At 55.4% G+C, this 13,179-nt stretch overlaps 1 protein-coding gene across 1 annotated transcript; it reads right to left on the minus strand.

Moving 5' to 3' along the window:
• Positions 1 to 3,647: 3,647 nt before the first annotated feature.
• LOC104512789 (dual specificity protein phosphatase 22-A-like) lies at positions 3,648 to 12,578 on the minus strand. Its single transcript, XM_010155899.1, is given in 6 exon segments — positions 3,648 to 3,854; positions 8,347 to 8,518; positions 8,953 to 8,974; positions 8,977 to 9,020; positions 11,931 to 12,014; positions 12,571 to 12,578. Coding segments are annotated over 6 exon segments (537 nt in total).
• Between the last annotated feature and the right edge of the window lie 601 nt (positions 12,579 to 13,179).

Raw genomic sequence — 13,179 nt, forward strand, 5'->3', positions numbered from 1 at the left:
CACCAGTCTATCCCCAGTCCCAGCCCAGCCTCCCCAGTCCCACACCAGTCCATCCCCAGTCCCAGCCCAGTCTGCCCAGTCCCATCCCAGTCTCCCCAGTCCCACACCAGTCCATCCCCAGTCCCAGTTCAGTCTCCCCAGTTCCAGCCCAGTCTCCCCAGTCCCACACCAGTCCATCCCCAGTCCCAGTTCAGTCTCCCCAGTTCCAGCCCAGTCTCCCCAGTCCCACACCAGTCCATTCCCAGTCCCAGACGGGCCTTTCCCCGGTCCTAGATCGATCCATCCCCAGACTCAAACCAGTCTTTCCAGTCCCAGATCAGTCTTTCGAGTCCCACACCAGTTTCCCCAGTCCCAGATCAATCCATCCCTAGCCCCAGATCGGCCTCCCCAGTCCCACACCAGTCTCCTCAGTCCCAGATCAACCCATCCCCAGTCCCACATCAGTCTCTCCTGTCCGAGATCCGTCCATCCGCTGTCCCACTCCAGTCCCAGATTGATCCCTCCCTAAACCCAGACCAGTTCATCCCCAGCCCCAGATCAATCAACCCCCAGTTCCAGATCAATCCAGACCACTCTCCCCAGTCCCAGATCAGTCCATTCCCAGACCAGTCCATACCTGGGCTGTTCCTGTTTCCTCATGGATCATCCCCCGGTGCCGGATCAATCCCTCCCTTGCTGTCTCCAGCCGGTACCGGTGCCCCCACAGCCCCAGCCCAGCCCAGCTGTACCCCAGCCATGGCCACTGGCTGTAGCAGAGCCTAAAGAACCACCTACAGCCTGACTTCAGAAGGGGTTTTTTTTGGGATTACCAGATTACACACACATTTCTTGGAAGAAAACCATAATTACTCCCATGTGGGTAATACAGAGAAATGGGAAATGTATGGAGCTGCGCAGATGGTATAATAAAAATAACGATCTAAGGTACACAACCTTTACTGTCATTTCTAATAAATAACGGCTGTAATAGCCCTTGTTTTTAAACACTCGACTGATCCTAATCAGATCCCCCCTGGGAGATTTGGGGAGAGCCAAAAACATCTTTTTGCAACCAGATATGGTTAGGAGGGTTATTTCTTTTGGTTTTTACCAAGAAACAAGTTAAGCTTTGAGGGGGGGTGGGCTCTTGCATCACCATCCCCAGCCCACACTGACCTTCCCTCCCTGCTCCAGACTGACAACTCCCGGGAAAAAAGTTGTTTCTTTTGTAACAGTTTTGGCAAATTTGGGATATTTTAAGGGGGTTTTGTATAACCAAGCCTCTCCATCCTTTCGTCCTCTCTGGAGCCCAACAAGCTGGAGACTAAGCGCAGCCCCGCTGCAGTCAGGGTGATCCCATCACCTCTGGTTCCATTTTTGGTTCCACGACTTCGTGGGCAGCCCAGAAAGGCAAAATCTCAATCCCCTGGGTTGAGGGGGGCTCATAAACACCTTAAAATGGGGTTTGCAGCCTCTCCTGGGGCTGGCAGCAGCGGGCTGGAAGGGAGCGAGATGGCACGGAGCCCTGCCAGCGGCTGGCAAGGGAGAATGCAGAACACAGCCTGGGGCAGGCGGCAGGGCTGGGAATTTCTCGCAAACTATTTCTCTGTGTGCGAGCCTGCCAGTGCCCAGAAGTCCTAAAGCCACCACAGATCCCACTGATGTAGGCCAGAGTGGAAAAATATATATATTGACCTAGGACACCCCACAAATTTAGGGGAAACTTGGCTTAGGCGATGCTCTTTGGCCAACGGTTGTTGCTATGATGCTGCAGCTTACAGGGAGCATCCTTCAAGATATCCAAAAGGAGTGGGATTTTCCCAGCGGTAACAGCTGCTTTGGTGTTGCCATTCCTTGGGGAATGTTTGAGTCCTGGGATGGGCGGCTGTGGGATGGGAAGGAGCATGGGCATCCAGGCTGGCGCAGGGGATGGGACGGCAGCGCTCCACAGAGGGTTATCACACCTACTGCAAATCTGCTCTCTGCTTATCACAGATCTCCGATGACTTCCTATTAACACCAGAAACCAACCTTCTTCTCTTTTTTCTTCCTGTGCTCAAGTTCCATTTTTCTGCTTCCTAAAATGATAACAGAGGCATTAAATCCCATATCGACTCCACCAACAGTGTTTACGCTCCTTGAGCCCATTAATTGCTCAGGGCACTTCCGTGTGCAGAGGCAGAAACCTCCACGTAGAACAACAGTCAAAGGGACCCTTTTCTCAACCTAAAAAGACAAGGAAAAGCCCCTTTCTTTTTTTTCATTTTTCCCCAGAATCCTATACATTATAGCTACACACTGAGTCTTTAAAACTTTTAATTTTCGTGGTGGTTCTCATCAAGAAAATAGGAAACAGGACGCAGCGGCGGAGCGGTCATGTCAGTCCATCCCTCCATTCCCACCAGGAACACCACAAATCAAGACCAGCCATCCTCATGGTTTTAATCACTCTCCTCTTTACTAGGAGTTGGGCGAGTCACTCCCAGTGCTGTCGCACTCGGAGTACGCAGAAATTTTCAATAAGGAAATTCTTAGAAATCTTTTAAGCCCCTTTTTTTTTCTCAGAATATTCTTCAGAACAGATATTTTTGAGAAGCCAAACAAGGTACTTATAGGAAAAGGCCAAGCTGGCATGGAAAATTTGAAGGTTTAAATGTAGAAGGGCTGTGTTAATGGATTAGGACCCGCCTTGTAGGACAGATGTGGGGAATCTGGGCCAAGGAAGGCAGTGAGGACACAATTTGGAGACACGATGTACGAGTTTGGGATGAAAAAAGGGAGACGGTCACTGTGTCTCAATATTAAAAAGGCTGTTGGAGAGGGAGAACGTTAAATTGGTCTGCGAGTCAACTGAGTACAATCGAGCAATTGGCTTCTTTTGCAACCGGGGACATTCAGATTGGGCAGCAGGGGAAACCCAAAACCTCTCCAGCTCTGGGGATGGAGGCAGTGGGGACAAGCAGCCCCTGGCACCACTGGATTTCCCCCCTCCCTGTGGGGGTGGGTTAAGAAAAATGTCAGACACCATCTGCCAAGGACAGGCCAGACCAGGAAAGTCCAAACACAGCGAGGGGCATCCTCAGCCCCAGGAGCAGCTCAGCCTTTGACTCCTCTCCCCATCCCATGGGATGAGAGCTGGTGCCCGGAAGCATGCCGATATCATGGGAACCATCCCTCCCTCCTCAGGGCAGCCTTGCAGGATGCACCAGCCTCCAGCTTCACTGCAAAGCAAAAGACAAGGTGGCCTCTCCCCATCTCATCCTGCCATGGCTTTCCAAGGTCTCCTTATGCCCTTCTGGAGGAGCGTCTGGGTACCGTGCTGTTGGAGAGAGGGACGAGGCTTGCTGCTGCTCTGGGAGATGGAAGAGTGGCTACAATCCCTCTCTCACAGCAGCACTCTCATCCTCCTTCTCACCAGGGAATGGGGGAATGGGACAGAGCGAGATGCTGTCATCAATTGACTGGCTTGCCCAGAGGTATACACGAAGCGGTCAGCCAAGGGGAGGGTCTGCGAGTCCTGCACCTCCTGCTCCAACCCTCAAGACCATGTCCAAGGCTGGTGCTGGCTGCTTGCTGCCCTAGACACAACTCCCCGTGGGTGCTTGGCAAAGGGAAGACGGAGTTTTCCAAGCCCCAGGGCCAACGTCTGCCTGCAAGCAGCCGGCTGCTTATCTGTTCATCCATCTGCTTCTGCCAGTGCCACCTGCGTGGGAGGGGAGCGGGTAGGTGGGAGCTGGAGAGCGGACCCAGGAGCAATCCCTGCTCCCCAGCTGCTGCTCCTTCTGCCTCTGCTCCTGCTGGGCCAGCAAGAGCTGCAGCTCCTCCTGGTCCTTGAATGGGTTCCTGCCATAGTCCCGGTGGATCCAGGCACGATACTGCCAGGATAAAGCCAAAAGAGCTTGTCAGGTTCACCGGGGGATGAGACTCGAGAGATGGGGCTTATGACAGCTGCCATGGAAAGCAACAAGCCGAGGCAATGCCCACTGCATCCCAGCCGTGAGCTCAGATGAGGCTGGGGGATCCCCAGCCACAGCCAGCAAGCAGAAAGATCCCAGTTTCGCAGGAGCTCGCACGTCACGTGGCACAACCGCATCCTACAAGAGATGCGACAGTTCCCCACAACCGAGTGCTCCCCGCATCCCCAGCACAGATGGACCCGGAGAGCTGGCAGCATCCTCAGCTTCTCATGCCGGCTGTAGCTGGGACAGCAGCTTTATTTGCTTTTCATTGCCAAGAAGCTGCTGTTGTCCCTTGTGTGCCCAAATTCCCATAAGAAAAGCTTCTCCCCGCCATGGCAGCGCAGGGAAAGCCTGGACGTGCTGCCACAAGCTGCACAGCCAAGTCGCCTCTTGCGTGCTGAGGCAGGTTTGTTTGCAGAGCATCTTTCCTGCTGCTGGATGGCTGAGGGGTGGCTCTCATCCTCCCCCCCCCCTGCCGCAGCCCATTGCAAAGGCTGCTCCAGCAGTAGGAGTGTGCCAGTGGCTGGGGGCCAGCTGGCAGCAGGCTGAGATCTGGAGGTGGCTGGGAAGCAAGAGACGGTCCGTAGAAGTGCTTCCCGCTATGGCGGGGGTGAGAGATGGCCAGACAGGCCCAGACTGCAGCGCTCAGAGCGTGGGCAGGAAGGGGCAGCTCTGCCAGCACTCACCGTGCCAGCTGACCGGTGCTCATGGGGAGCGCGCAGGGCTCTGCTGCCTTCCTAAGTAGCTGAGAACCAGCTGCTCCAGCAAGCAGGACTTACTGGGATGGGCAGCAAGAGCAAGCACAGCACCACCCAACACCTTACAAAAAGGAGGGAGGGCACAGAGTCAGGTGTGTAAACCTTGTGAGTGCGAAGGTTCCAGAGAGAGACCAAGCACCAGAGCCCCGGCACGGGGTAGCACTGGGACAGACATGGATGCAACCAGGGAAAGCAGGGGGAGAGGGCAGGCAGCCCCTATGAGCTGCCCAGCCTCAGCACCCACAGTGCGAGAGGCCCCTGCAATGGCTGCAGCTTCTCTGGGGGACCCATGGCAGCAACTCACGGCCAGGAGCCACTGAACTCACGGCAAAGCTGCGGGATGCAGAACAGCGGGATGGGCAGCTCAGCCCTGTCCTGCCAGGGCTGCTGCAGGCACGGGGACCATGAGCTGCAAGAGGATAAAGCGTGAGACTGACCTGGGTGACATCTCCCCCTCCAGCAGCCAGAGAAAATCAGCTCATGCAGAGGGGATTTCCACTGGGAATGTCTGAATTTCCCAAATCCACTCCCTCGGACTCACCATGGCTGCAGCATACTCCCTGCCTTCAAACAGGATGACCCTTTGTTTGGGATGGACCCTGAGAGCCCAGTTTTACTAGAAAACAACCCCTGTGAAGTGAATCCCAAAGGATTTGGGACAGGATTTGGGGCAAGCATCCACACCAGCTGCTCATGGAAGAAACATCACTCCAGTACAAACCGCCCAGAGGGATTAAGCTCCATGGGGAGACCAGTCTGGCCACTGAGGCTCGGCACCCACTGAGGTTCAGCACCCACCGCCCAGCCTCAGAGCTGGCTCCCACCATCCTGCGAAGGAGGGAAGAGGACGGGGGAAGCACCCTGCTGCTGCTGCCAGGCGTTTCCTTTTAAAGCCAGAGCAAGAAGTGGTTACAGCCTGTTTCCTCCAGCGCTGACCACTAACCCACTGCCCTCCTCCTCTCTCCCGGGGCCCAGAGCACCCAGCCCATCTGGGATGGCACCAGGTGGGGAAAGGCAGCCAGCACCACAGGGAGACCTTGAGTCAGCGGGAGGATAGGTCCGTCACCCAAATGCCCATCTGTGCCCTCTCTCACACCTACACTGTCTCCTCTGTGCTCATTTACTTCCTTTTCTGACCTTATCCGTCATCCTCCTGCGGCTCTTGGTCCCTTCCTTCTTGATCCATCTAGCCCCAATAAGCACCATTCGCCAGCTGAAACCACAGCTGCATGCTCGAGGCGTGCTTCCTGCATCAAGGGGCTGGCTGCCAGTCCCAGGGAGCATCTTCCCCATTTCTGCCTCCCGGGGGTCCTGTCTGAGGTCCCAGCTCCGGATTGAGGAAACCGAGGCACCGAGGGATGCTTGTCTGCAGCCATAGGGAGGAACTCCCTGGGAGGACTGACCTGTTCCTCACAGGTTTTAACCAACAAGATGTGAGGGTTTTCCTCCTGAGCAGCCTGCCCAGCCTTTATCCATATCTGCTCCCAAGTACTGCGTTTCCATATTCCTGCCTGATGGGCCGACAGCTGGGCTAAACGAGGAAATTTAACCTCTTTTCTATCCTCATCAAGAGCTGAAGCTCAGGTCATGATACTCTTGCTCCTGCATCCTACCCACACATACGGAAAACCACCCCAAAGCCACGAACGGGAACAAGGTGTGACATCCACACACAGCCAAGGTAAGCAAGCCAACTGCTCGGCACGAAATAAGGCACAGGACTCACGCAGCTCCTGGCCATGCAGATGAACGTCTGTGGCACCCACCACCCCACGAGACACCCAGCCTGACCTGCCCATGCTGCCCACAAGTCCCTTCCTCTTGCAAGGCTGGAGGGCGCAGGGGTGAGCTGGGAGCAGGGCATTGCTAAGTGGGTTGGAGCATCCATCCTGGCTCTTCCCATTCTTCAGCTGCAGATGCAGGTGAGTAATGCCAGAGCACTCCCCGCTCCGGCACCCAGCCTTCGCCCCTGGGGCCATGCTAGCAGCCTTCCGCCCACGGGGGCCATCCGCATCTTCCCTCCCCGATGCTGCGATCGCAGGGAACGTGGGGTGTTTCAAGTAAAAGGCGGCTCCCGCTAAACCCTGCGGCTCAGGAAAACACATCCAAGTGCCTCCACCCTGGCTCTGCCTTTGATATTTTCATGAAAATGCTTGCAAAGCCCCAGGCAAAACTTTGAGGTGATGAAAAAGCACCATCTAAGGGAAAGGGAGGAAAGCGTGGTACCTGCTGAGCCCAGCCGGAATTCTGGGGAGCAGGAAGAACAGCTCAAATGGAGGGGGAGGCACAGGAAACCCTGCCTCATGGTCTGTGCTGGGACGTGGCCAGAGTGTGGGAAGGGTTAGGGACAGCTGGCCGGGTCGGGGGAAGCCCCACAGGGAATCTCCAACACCACGGGTGTTTTGTAACCCCTTGGACCATTTTCCATCCTCCTCGGCGGGTGTTTTTGCAAGCCGGTGATAGCGGGGCAGGGCTGCGTCCCTCATGTGACAGCGCCTGCCCGCTCCCTCTGGCACCCCGAGAAGGGAACTCAGCGGTGGGGGAGAGGCTGACATTTGGGCCAGTGTCACATGCAGTCCCTGCCTCTGTCCTGGGAGGAGAGAAATCCCCTTGAACCACTCGGTGGGACACCCAGGACTCCGCTTGCCATGGGGCTGTTGCGTAATGCTCATGGCTGCAGGGGATGGGGGGGGCGGGGTTTCACCTCCAGGGATGGGACCACATTTAGGGGTGACGTGGGCTATGAGATGCCTTGTACACATCGAGTTGCAGATTACTCTTTCCTTGCTGGTGCCCATCTGTGGCCCCTGTGCCCTCCCGGGGCAGTTTTGGACCCTGGTCCTTCACTGCAGAGCTCGGGGCTGGGCAGAGGAGCACGGTCCCGCGTGGGAGGCTGGAGGGCAGCCAGGCAAGAGCTGTGCTTTTAAAGGCCTTTCCCTTCGCTTTCCAGGTCAAAAGTGCAGCTCTGACCTCTGCAAGTAGTGCTCTCTCGAGTAAATATGCCGCTGTTGCTCCCAGCTGCCAGTATTCAGCTCGGATCAGCTACAACATCCCTCCCTTGCACAGGATGGGAACCCACCCAGCCAGGGCTTCTGCTCTACCAAAACCCACTGTTCCACAGCATTTTGGGGAGAGGAGAATTTCTCCATCAATGCTGGCTCCTCTCTGATGCCTGCCACTAAAAGCAGAGGACTTGCCGTCAGAGGAAGCCCTGCCAGATCCAAGCACGCCCAGACATCCTGAAGCCACTCACAAGAGCCTTCCTCCCTCTCCTCTCCTCCTTTTCCGCCTCCAGCTCCTGCTGCTCTCCATTCCCAGGAACCGGTCCAGCACCCTTCCCGGGGGACTTGCTGCTCATCCACCCCTCTCGCTGTGTCCTAACTGACCTCTCCAGAGCAGCACTGGGGTTTCAAAGAGGTTCTTTTTAAGTGCACTCACATAATGTCTAGGTACTTCTTTGTTTGTTTTTTTTTTCATTTTCTTGGGGTTTTTTTCACATGCAAAACCCAAAATCCCCAGGTAATAAATAGCACGCACAAAGACCAGCTCAGGCAAACAGCTGGTCCCTGCAGAGACCTGCATGCAAAAAGCCGTGCCTGCTTGCAAACTCTGCAGACACGTATATAAGGGGATGCTGGTGCGGGTCATACCTCTCGCAGCAAGGTCACCTCGTACTCCTGCAACTGCTGCTGGAAGCCAAAGTTGGGGCTGACGTAGGACCGCACGGTCTTGGTGGCGGTCAGGCAGCCCTCCCAGCCGAGCTCTGTCACCGTCATGAGGTAAGCCACCAGGATGGTGGTGCTACGGGAGACCCCAGCCAGGCTGGCACGGGGCGAGGGAGCAACCTCAGGGAGGGGTATTCCCACCACGGAGGTTGGTGCAGCCCCACAGTAAGGAACTCCCATGGGATGCATCTTTCCATAGGTACCCCCTCTTGCTAGGGTGTTAGCAGGGTTCCTCAGTCAGTGGTTGGGTGGGGGTAAGGGGCTGCAGGGACAGGGAGCCACTGCAGGTGGCCCTAGGCAGGTGGCTTCCCTCTGTCCCCCCTCTTCGGATGCTCAGGTTTTCAGCACGCAGACCACCCATCCCCATGTATCTTGGCAGTGGAGACCTTCGCCTGTCGCCCTCCTTGTCTCCTCTTCTTCCTCCCCACCACAAGTGACATTCAGCGTCAAGGATGCTTTTTGGGAGCCTATTCCCACCTCCCAGAGGACCGACGCAAACCGGGGAAGCGAGGCGGTGACAGCAGCTCTCACCAATGGATGAGGCAGCCTCCAGCCGGCACTCGTGGATGAACTTGATGCATTCCTTAAAATGCTGCAGCCTGCAAGGAGAGAGACAGGGAGGTGAGGATGGGAGGGCTGCCCACCCCTGCCAGGCGGCTGGCCACACCAGCAGCAGCATTTGTGTCCATCGCCAGCACTTCCCACCATCCTGGGGGCACCAGCGTGGGGTGGGAGCAGAGATCCTTCTTCTGCCAGGAGAAGGCAGAGGGGCTGTTCCTTATCTGCTGGGAAGGAAATGACCTAGGAGACACTGCGGGGGATTTACTGCTTCCCAAAGCATTGGAATGGGAGCAGGATGATGCTATCAGCCAAACCAGCTCAGAGAGGACCTCAGGGAGACAGCCCCCAGGGTAAGGTGTCCTCTTGTGCCCAAGGGACATGCGCATCCGTCATCAGAGGTTGTCCTGAGCCATTGGCTCACCCCTAATGCCCAAACAATGCCAAAAACACCCAGTTCCCTCCAAAGGAAAGATGCCAAGGGGGAAGAAGGCAGAGAAAAGGTGACTCCTGAGGCATTTTGCCTGCAGGTCCCCAAATGGTGCAAATCCCTTCCCCTCCTCACCCCAAGCAGCGCCTCCAGCCCCCTCCCAGCCAAGAGAGGGCATGGAGAGGTGCCCATGCCAGGGATGTAGGGCTGCCAGCAACAACACAACCTTGTCCCCAAGAGCTGCCTGAATTTCTGAAAGCATAATCAGCAACTGCGGGCAAAGCAGAGGCGGCACGTTAACCCTAACCAGCGAGTTTCCCAGCAAAACAGGGTGGGTGAGGGAGCCAGGGCTTCCTGGCAGCTCAGTGGCAACATGCTATGGTGCCTCACTCCTTCTGACCTGGATGCTCAGCAACATGTGCAGCATCCATCTTTTTGAAGGCATGGAGACCTAGAAAACAGGATAAATAGCTCCTTATGCACTGATGAGGTGAGGTAGAGGTCCTGGCTTTTTCAGGAGGAGGAGAGGATCCCTTTGGTGCAGCTGAGGAAGAGCTGCGCTGCAGCAAGTGCAGGAGCCAGCAGGGCCTCCGTCCCAGCGCTGGACTTCCTCTGCCTCCGCGTGATGGGGTGGGCGTGCGCCTGCACAGCCTTCCTGATTTCTCAGAAGCCAAGGCACGAGCTATCGCAGAGTTATTCCCCCATGTGCCTTGCTCCCGGAGCATCCTACCACAAGAGCCCTCCAAGGCTCAGAGCCAGCTTCCCTGTGGGGACAAAGCAGAACCCTCTAAAACCTCCCCCATGCCTGCTAGCCCTTCTAAGGGGATGCTCTTCCCCCTGCCCTGGAAGGGGAATCCAAGGGGAAGCTGCTCTTCATCCTTCCTTGGAAGGGCAGGACTCAGACACCTTCTAAGAAACCAGCCAAGGACGTATCCAAAATTAGCAGGGTTTCTGCTACCCAAGAAGAGGAGACTCACTGAAGATGTGGTCATACTAAAAATATTGAGCCTCTCGTCCCTGGAAGGAAATCTAATTCCACCGCTCCTCGTGGGCTGCAGATGTGCCTCCTCCTTGACCACCACAGCAAACAGAGCATCAGCCTAGGCTTCCCCTGCCGCAAGCTTGTCCTGGGGGATTTCTCCTGGTCCTGCTTATCTTCGCAGAGCAGACAGCATCCCCAGGGCTGTTGCCTACACAGGTCCAAGCTTTCCAGATCCCAGTCCTCCACTCCAGCCCCTTGGCTGGGACTGACAGGGATGCACCCTGATTGCAAGGACATGATGCTCTCGCCTCCAGCTCCCTCAGCAGGCTTGCCACCAGCCTCCAGCCTGCCCCATGCAGGCAGCATCGTTCTCCCAAATCGTCCCGGAGGGAGGGAGGTGGGCACTTCAGCCACCCCATCCATCCTCACCCACTCCATGAGGGTTTTCCCCCACCCCACCCCGAGGCAGCCAGCCAGAGGAAAGCTCTCCCCATGCTTTTCCAGCCTTGAAGCGTGGGATCGAGTCACGGAGCCTGGTAATGCTGCGTGGTAAAGCCACTGAGGTCCTGAGTCACAAGCATCTCATCTCCTCTGCAGGACACAAAGTTCACCAGGATTGTGAAATCCAAGGCATAAACTAACAAGCAGAAAATAGTTCCTTGAATAAATCTTCCTTCCGGCAGCCAGGCTTTTTCTTCTTTTTTTTTTTTCCTTTTGGTAGACATGCCACAAGTACAAAGAAATGAGAGAAGAGAGAAAATAACAACCAAAAAACCCTGGTTTTGCTGAGGCAGGGCTTTCTTGTAAAGCTTCTCTTTCTGCTCAGCGGGAGCATGAGCAAGCAGAATCGCACCCCCGGGCATGGCTGCTCCCAAGGATGCCGGAAAACCAGCACCTCTACAAACAGGCTTTGCTCCAGTCGCTGCACATGACGTTTCAACACTTTTTAGGGTTTGATTGGTGAGAAAAATCCCTTAGAGTCACCCATTTTCTGGTTGCAATGGACGGTTTACTGGTGCCCGTCGCCCGAAGTGGCAGCAGGGTGCTGCGACCATCACACCCCAGCACTGTGTCCCATGAAAACCCTGAGCTTCCGTGCAGCACCTCTCACCAGCTTCATCCTGAGAACCTCGTTAAAGGGTTTGCAAGTGTCTGAGCTTTGTATGGGGAAAAAACCCATTGATTTTAATAAGTATTTTCTTTCTCTTTCCAAGGAGAATGTCTGGAAGGCCAACAGGAATCATTGTCTTACTAAACCAGTAAAAATTCCTCCAATTTTCCACCCTGCCCAGTAGAATAATTCTGAAATTTGTTTAATTAAATTTACTGACAGCAAACACACACAGAAACAGATTTTTGAGCCCTACAGATGCTATTTACTGCCTGAAAATGAACTGCAGCTTTAGTCAAGCTCAGCAACGATACCAAGTTTTTGCAGCACGAACGATCTGAACCTTCATCCCGCAGAATTTAAACAGTTGTTGGCTGACAACCACCAAAATGCAACCCTGGGAGGCAAAAGGATGGCAAACCACTTACAGGTTTTGACTGGATGAATCCGAGGCTGAGATACAGAGATAGGTCATGTCCTGCAACACAAAGACGGTTGCGGTAGTAAGATACCTCCAAGAAGCACAAAATTCCCCATTTCTCTCTTTTCCCTCTCCCCAGCTGACCCTTTGGTGAGGGAAAAGCTGCTTTTGGGTGCCGTCACCCCACTCCCCATGGGAAGAACCACGAAGGGTCGCATCCATGCCACCCGAGGCTATTTCTCCCTCATTTCAGCCCAGAGGAGAGACCAGGCTGTAGGGAACCACTATGATGCTCAGCAGCCCCCCAAAACTGAGTCACCCCTTAGCGGGACCTGACTGGTGAGCCCCATCCGGAAGATGTGTACGAACATGATGAGGTCACTCTCATCAATGAGTTATTTCCTCCCGGTCCTTTTAATACACAACAAATCATCCCGCCGCATGTTGGTGTAAGTCAGATTCCTTTCCTTAAGACATCGCTTCCTCGATTCTAACTGTTCTGGGCTAAAATTAGATCCTTTTAATCTGAGTTTGGGGTCATATTTTGGGGTTTTTTTAAAAACTTTCTTAGTGAAACGGGTGGAAATCCTGCCAGCAGGTGCTGAAACAGACAGGCATGAAGGATTGCCCCACCTCCGTCAGCTCACGCCGGCATCGCTACTGAAAGGTCCTTCCTGGACCGATGCATCACCTAGAGGCCACTCCCGCCTCCCTCCAGCCCAGGGCAAAGCAGGAGGTTGGGAAAAGCTGATTATTTAAGGAGTAAAGGTGCAGAGCGAGGCAGGCGCAGGGATATTCCTGTGCTGGAAAGACCCACGTTGTGAGGATGAGCATGGGCAGGCTTTCCCATGCATCTCCTCTCCGTACCATCCCTGGTCCCAGCCCACACCCGCTCCTGCCATCCCACAGCCTCTTGTGGGATGGGGATGAGGTGCCACAGCAATGGGTCGCTTGCCAACTCCTCGTGGCATGTCAGCCAGCTGCTCCCTGCCTGGAGAAACTGCCGGAGAGGTCGGGGCAAGGAGGAAAACGGAGCTGGTGTGTTCCTTATCCGCACCCCTGGCCAAACCACAGCTCCCTGGCACGTAGGAGCTCAGCAGGTGGAAAAGGACCATGTGCCAGACAGGAACACAGGGACCAGCAAACCAGTGCAGGCAGGTTTTGCAGGATACGATGGGCTGTGGCTTCTCAAAACCTGGCTGTGCCCTGCCATGCCTGGCACGAGCCCCACCTCCCCGCCGCAGGGGGAGCCGCCG

This window comes from Eurypyga helias, unplaced genomic scaffold (assembly GCF_000690775.1).
Source record: "Eurypyga helias isolate BGI_N326 unplaced genomic scaffold, ASM69077v1 scaffold34297, whole genome shotgun sequence".
NCBI classification, from domain to species: Eukaryota; Metazoa; Chordata; class Aves; order Eurypygiformes; family Eurypygidae; genus Eurypyga; species Eurypyga helias.